This window comes from Capsella rubella, unplaced genomic scaffold (genome assembly GCF_000375325.1).
Source record: "Capsella rubella cultivar Monte Gargano unplaced genomic scaffold, Caprub1_0 scaffold_2, whole genome shotgun sequence".
Classification (NCBI taxonomy): Eukaryota; Viridiplantae; Streptophyta; class Magnoliopsida; order Brassicales; family Brassicaceae; genus Capsella; species Capsella rubella.
Window position 1 is genome coordinate 7,155,702 of NW_006238922.1, and position 6,409 is coordinate 7,162,110.

The window sequence follows — 6,409 nt, forward strand, 5'->3', positions numbered from 1 at the left end:
AACTAACAATAAAGAAACGAAAAAAGTAAATTGGTTTTTTTTTTTTGACGACAAATTGAATAAATTGATTTTAAGAAAGCCAATTGTGGGGATAATTGTTTACATACTTAGCATGCGGTAAAACAGTAAATTGGTTTGAAGATACTCTATGATGTCTATCGAAAAATAATACTTATATTGTATATGTGGCAATGCAAAACACGTGAAATAAAGCCATGTTGAGTATAGGAATAACTAAACAAGTCTTACAAGTTTGTTAAGCAAGCGTGCATCAGTGGCCGGAAACAAATGAGCTCACGTACCGATACGGTCGAAACGTTACAACTATAAAGTGTATATAAGGACTTGAGAGATACAATAAGATGGTACGAACACTCATCAACACTAGCTAGCTAGAGAGATTCAATGACTTAAATCTATCAGAGCATCAACTAAGTTTGGATTCACAAGAGAGAGAGCAAAAACGAGCTTTGCTATACCAACTTGTTAATTAGCATGCATCTCAATCTTTTAAGACCTCATCATACCTAAAGCCTAGCTATATGAGTATATGACACTTATGATATATTGCATGGTTTCTTATTTTCTATCTTTTAGGCTAGAGCATTTTCATTGCATGATCTCTTAGGGTGTTTTTAGCTTAAGATTTGATAACTCTTATATATAATCAATCTTAAGCTAAGAACACCCTAAGAGACCATCGATACTTATACGTTCTGCTTCTCCGGCGAACAAAAAATTCTTTTCTCACTTTTTGATTTAAAGAGATATGTAATTGCTCTGTTTAATTGTTTGTCAATAACATTATATTTAGGTAAGAAATAAACTGTAGTACACACAAACATTTAGCACTAATTTATCCGCTTCATGCTCAAAAGGATTGCTAAATCAAATATTATTTTGCTTCTAAACCCAACGTCAATAAAGTTATGATACTTCCTTTTTAATTTTGGGTTGCATGTAACAATCTACTTGTACTTACTATAAACGTTTAATTATGATTACTATATACTTTCACGCTCCCCTCAATTAACAAGATATATATATTAAGTATCTATATATATAAAGTTAACTTTGGTCTCTTCTCCTTAAACTACCTCATCATACTAATCATCATTCACATCATTTTACTATTTAATTTTAATAATTTATTTATACCATTTTATTCTTTCATTTAAATATTTATACACATGTAAACAAGTTTTCAAAAAGGAATATGAAAAGTCCTTTCAAACATCATCCACATCATTTTACTATTTAATTTTAATAATTTATTTATTTATACCATTTTGTCATTTAATTTAAAGATTTATACACATGAATACAAGTTTTTTCAAAAACAAATATGAAAAGTCCTTTCAAATAATAATTATAATAAAATAAATATGTTAAATTAGTATAAAGTAGATTATACTAATATGTATGTTACATAACAAAAACAAATAACAAATATAACAAATATAACAAATAAAAATAACAAACAAAAACATAACAAACAAAAATAAATAGATAATAAACAACAAATCGCCAAATCAATAAAAAAAAAATACAACAATTCGCGCGAATGCACAAATCATTCTCAACTTTTGGACCAACATATTAAAATGACCTATAATATTAACATCATCTAGATCTATATTTGGTGGGAGCCTTAATAACACATTTTTTCTGCAACTCTGCATAACACTTCCGTTTATGCCTACACATCGATTTATACTATACACGCTTAATTTCTCAACTATGATCGAAACTAAAATGAAATAGATTTTTTATACAAACACAACATGAGATAGAAAATAAAAATATCATGTAGTAGAGAAAATAAGTACGAAATAAAATATGAATCAATTACTTATAAACTACGTAATAAAACTTTCGCGCGTAGCGCGGGCAACTAACTAGTTAACTATAAACTTCATAATTTCACCAAATCTATAAAATTCTTCCCAAGTTAACCAAATTCAATTAATTATGATTTAACGAGTTAAATCGCGTTTACTGTTCACGATTAGAATAAACCCGAATTTCAAATGGTAACATGCAATTTGTTAGACCCTTTTACATTCCTTTCTCTTCTAATTCTTTCTAGCCTGAATTTAATATAGGGTAGAAAGTATATTGTCGAGAGAGGTATCCGATTGAATGAAATATATAAATCAAATATTATTGGCTATCAAGTGGGAGATATTATAATTTGGAATATTACCAGTCTAACAGTGTGCAATACCACAAACATAAATATATAAAAAAAAAAATATGAAAAATATATTAAGACGATAGTGTGTGGATGTACATAGAATCAGTTTTAGATTCTACTACATCAATAGACAAGAAAAAGATTGTGGTGATGAGTTCACCAACCCAAGTTTAATGCAAATCTTGAAAACAGTATAAATATATGTACATGGCTCTTTGCATATGATACGACAAAAAAACAAAACAAAACACAAAGTCCAAAACAAGAAACCCATACTTGTTTGTGTAAGATCAAAAGATGACTTCAAACGTGAGAGACCCTCTTATAGTAAGCAGAGTTGTTGGAGATGTTCTTGATCCGTTCAATAGATCAATCTCTCTAAGGGTTACTTATGGCCAAAGAGAGGTGACTAATGGCTTGGATCTTAGGCCTTCTCAAGTTCAGAACAAGCCTAGAGTTGAGATTGGTGGAGAAGACCTCAGGAACTTCTACACTTTGGTTCTTTTTTCACTTAAAACTCTCTTTTGTCTCCTTTCACTTAATTAAACTTCTACACTTTGGTTTCTTTAGTTTCTTATATCTTGTTTTTTTAGAAAGATTTTTTTTTTGGTTTAAATTAGTTGAAAAATATATCTTGGGCATGCAAAGATCTTAGTTAAATGCCCCACTTCTTCTTTTTCTCTGTTTTCTTATGATTTATTTAACTTAAAATTTTCATACCCAAATGAAAAAGTAAATATTTTTTTTCTATTATTATTTTTTGAAAATGAAGATGGACCCATAAGATATATCATCTAATCCTAATATATTATATATAAAAAAATTATAATAGAACACAATTTTTTATTTCTTGGCTTCATATTTAAATTCTAGATGTTTTTTTCCAACCATCTTCTTGCATAATTGGTTTTCATTTTGTGTAAGAATATTGGGATTTTACTTTGTTCCTCCCGATCAATTTAATTTGTATTCGTTTGGTTTATTGTTTTTTTTATTATTCGATACTTTTTAAAAGGCAGAAACATCTGGGGTTCGAATATGCAAAAATATATAATAATAAAAAAATTATGTTCTTTAAAAACTATATATATTGATGAATCTTTATTTTGGAATATTTGATGACTGTTTGAAAAAGGATATTCAAGAAAAACGAACGCACTATATATACATTACAAAAAGCTACTAGCTATATATAGTCATTTTAGCTATTACCTCTTTCTATTTATACATTTCTTCTTCTTTCTCGTGTAATCTAATTCCTCAAAATTAAAAAGAAAGAAAAAAAACAAAAGAGCTTTTGCTTTCTTTATCACTTTAAGAGAATGATAAATCTTATCTTATCTTTTTCTTATTCGTTTTCTTATTTGTTTAATGAAGGTCATGGTGGATCCAGATGTTCCAAGTCCTAGCAACCCTCACCTCCGAGAATATCTCCACTGGTAACATATATATAGCTAGCCTTAGTGCACTCAACGTCACATATAAATCAATTTCACTGTTTGTGTATATGTTTTACTGAACCACATAGTAGATTCGATTAAAGTATATATAGGAGTACATGATCACTTGTACTATGATTCGATTAAAGTTTCAACTAGCTAGTGTTTGTACGAAACATGCTTGGCCTTGAAATAGCAAGTTGACGTGTCTTTGATGATCTAATTGTGACTTGAAGTGATCAGCATGCACTAGGTTTACTGTTATATCTCACAACTACCACATAATAATACATCATCTCTTTCTATTTTCATGGGTCAAATCACATTTTCTGTTCCTAGGATCACTTTTTACATGTGCATGCACCAAATGAAACCTTTCAAAGACTAAATTTAAATATTAACCTTAAGGTTTTGGTGCAATATGGCTTATAAATTTGTATGGATAACTCTGATCATTACAGGTTGGTCACTGATATCCCTGCTACAACAGGAACAACCTTTGGTGAGTTTTACTCTATAATCCTTAATTAGGTAGTACAAATATAGAAAGAGTTAGCATACATGTAATAAAGACAAAGATTACAAGAAGAAAAATTCTAATGTTTTTGATTTTGTTTCTAGGTAATGAGATTGTGTGTTATGAAAATCCAAGTCCATCTGCGGGAATCCACCGTGTTGTGATGACATTGTTTCGACAGCTTGGGAGGCAAACAGTTTACGCACCAGGGTGGCGCCAGAACTTCAACACCCGCGAGTTCACGGAGATCTACAACCTCGGCCTGCCCGTGGCCGCGGTTTTCTTCAATTGTCAGAGGGAGAGTGGTTGCGGAGGAAGAAGAAGTTAGATGGCTTCTACGTTCTACCTTTATAACCAATTGATATTGCATACTCTGATGAGGAGATATTAATTATGCAACTATAGTATTTTATAATAACCAATTTATAATACGAGTAAAACGAAAGCTGGTGATGACCATAGTAATTTTATATGTATGTAATAAATGAGAGGGGGAGAAAAATGAGTGTGGTTTTTAGTTTTAATTATATGGTGTGTGATGTGATATTTTATACTAATATTCTACATGAAAATAAAATGTTATATTTTTAATACTTTACGTGTATTTCAGTTTTTTTTTCCTTCTGATGCAATATATAGAAATTGCGTTTAGTCCTATATACTTTTGAGTTCATCATTTAGCTACTGATTAAAGTATTAAATTACTGAATTAATAACTTAAATGCAAACATAAATCTTTGAACAACTTAATATATACTAGATTCGGACCCGCACATACGTGCGGGATTGATTTCAAAAATTATGTTTACTATCATGTTTACAATATATTACGTACATGCGGTGTTATGTTTATAAACGTAATTATTAGAAATGCTATTAAAAATTCGTAATCCAAACTTGTACATGTTCAATATCTGTTTCTTTTTAATTCGGTATAGACAAAAAAAACGATAAGAGTTGGTTTTTTTTTTATCAGTATTGTTTGCTACTGCATATGTCATTTAAACTACAGAATTTTCAAAAAATACATAAACCATTAAAGGATGAATATGGATATAATTAACTTTATGTGGTTAAGTATATATTAAAAACACATATATCTATCTCTTCGAGGTAATATCCGGATCAAAATGTATATATATATAGATATATATGTGTTTTTGTGTGGTAACATCATTTAAAAAAAATACTCAAACGAGCCAAGAACTATTTAAAGGTATAAAATAAATAAGTTAACAAGTAACATCAATTTTTTCGATAAATTAAATCAATTAAGTAAACGAAATAAATTACTTAACAAAAAAAAAAACCGTGTAAATGTTATATATAAAAAGGTTTGAATTTCTACAATACAAGGAAATATTATATCTAAAACCCTTTTATATAAAAAAGATTATTTCATGAAACTGTTGTTCTAAACTTTAGATAGAAAATGACGACTCGTAAAAAGAAGAGAATTTTTGAGAAATACCCCTTTTGGTGTACCCCTTTTTAAAAATATCCCCTTTATCTATCCATTTTAAAAAATACCCCTTTTTAAATATAAAAAATTATAAAGTTTTATATAGTTTATAAGGTACTTCTATATAATAACTACTACTGGGAGATTCGATACAAATATTTTAAAATGTTTTAAATAGTTTTAAATCGTTTTATAAGTTTTATAAGGTTTTTAAAAGGTTTTTAAAAGGGTTTATACGGTTTTTATAAGGTTTTTATAAGGTTTTTATAATTTAATTTTACGCTATTTATGAAAGATATATAAAGTTTTATACACATATAAATGTAATTTGTGTATTATTTATAAGGTTACACACATATTTGGATAAATTTCAACATTTTTAGTGGGTTTTTTTGATAAAGTTTGAAAGGGGGTATTTTTAAAAAGAGGTATATGAAAAGGGGTATTTTTGAAATTCCCCCTAAAAAAAATCTCTAGCTCTTGTCAAAAAATTAGATTACAATTATTATGCGTTAATCCTTTTTTATTTTTCTCTGATTCGCTGCAAATTGCCCCGGAAACTACCGCTGAATACACATAGCAAAATGTGAACAATTCGTTTCAGGTCAAACAACAAAAATCACTTCCTATATAATGGATAAAGCAATGGACAAAAGCACATTTTGGTCAGTGATTTCATGAGTTATATATTTTTCAAGAACCATTTGGAAAGAAAAAAATATCAGCCATACAAAAGAAGGTTTACAAGAATCTTAATGCTAGTAAACATCGGTGCTTATCTAAAACATAAATAG

General features: G+C 28.6%; 1 protein-coding gene across 1 annotated transcript; it reads left to right on the forward strand.

The window, feature by feature from the left end:
- The first annotated feature begins 2,435 nt into the window (after window positions 1-2,435).
- Window positions 2,436-4,677, forward strand: LOC17895285 (protein FLOWERING LOCUS T). Its single transcript, XM_006300493.2, has 4 exons — window positions 2,436-2,695; window positions 3,575-3,636; window positions 4,098-4,138; window positions 4,258-4,677. Exons 1-4 carry the CDS (start codon window positions 2,495-2,497, stop codon window positions 4,479-4,481), a joined length of 528 nt encoding a protein of 175 aa, XP_006300555.1. The 5' UTR covers window positions 2,436-2,494; the 3' UTR covers window positions 4,482-4,677.
- The last annotated feature ends 1,732 nt before the right edge of the window (window positions 4,678-6,409 follow it).

What these genes read in the sequence shown, in the direction of transcription:
- LOC17895285 (XM_006300493.2), top strand. Translation starts at nt 2,495, where the DNA reads ATGACTTCAAACGTGAGAGACCCTCTTATAGTAAGCAGAGTTGTTGGA. An exon ending in TCAGGAACTTCTACACTTTG is followed by an intron (nt 2,696 to 3,574) that starts GTTCTTTTTTCA and finishes TGTTTAATGAAG; the next exon opens with GTCATGGTGGATCCAGATGT. An exon ending in TACAACAGGAACAACCTTTG is followed by an intron (nt 4,139 to 4,257) that starts GTGAGTTTTACT and finishes TTTTGTTTCTAG; the next exon opens with GTAATGAGATTGTGTGTTAT.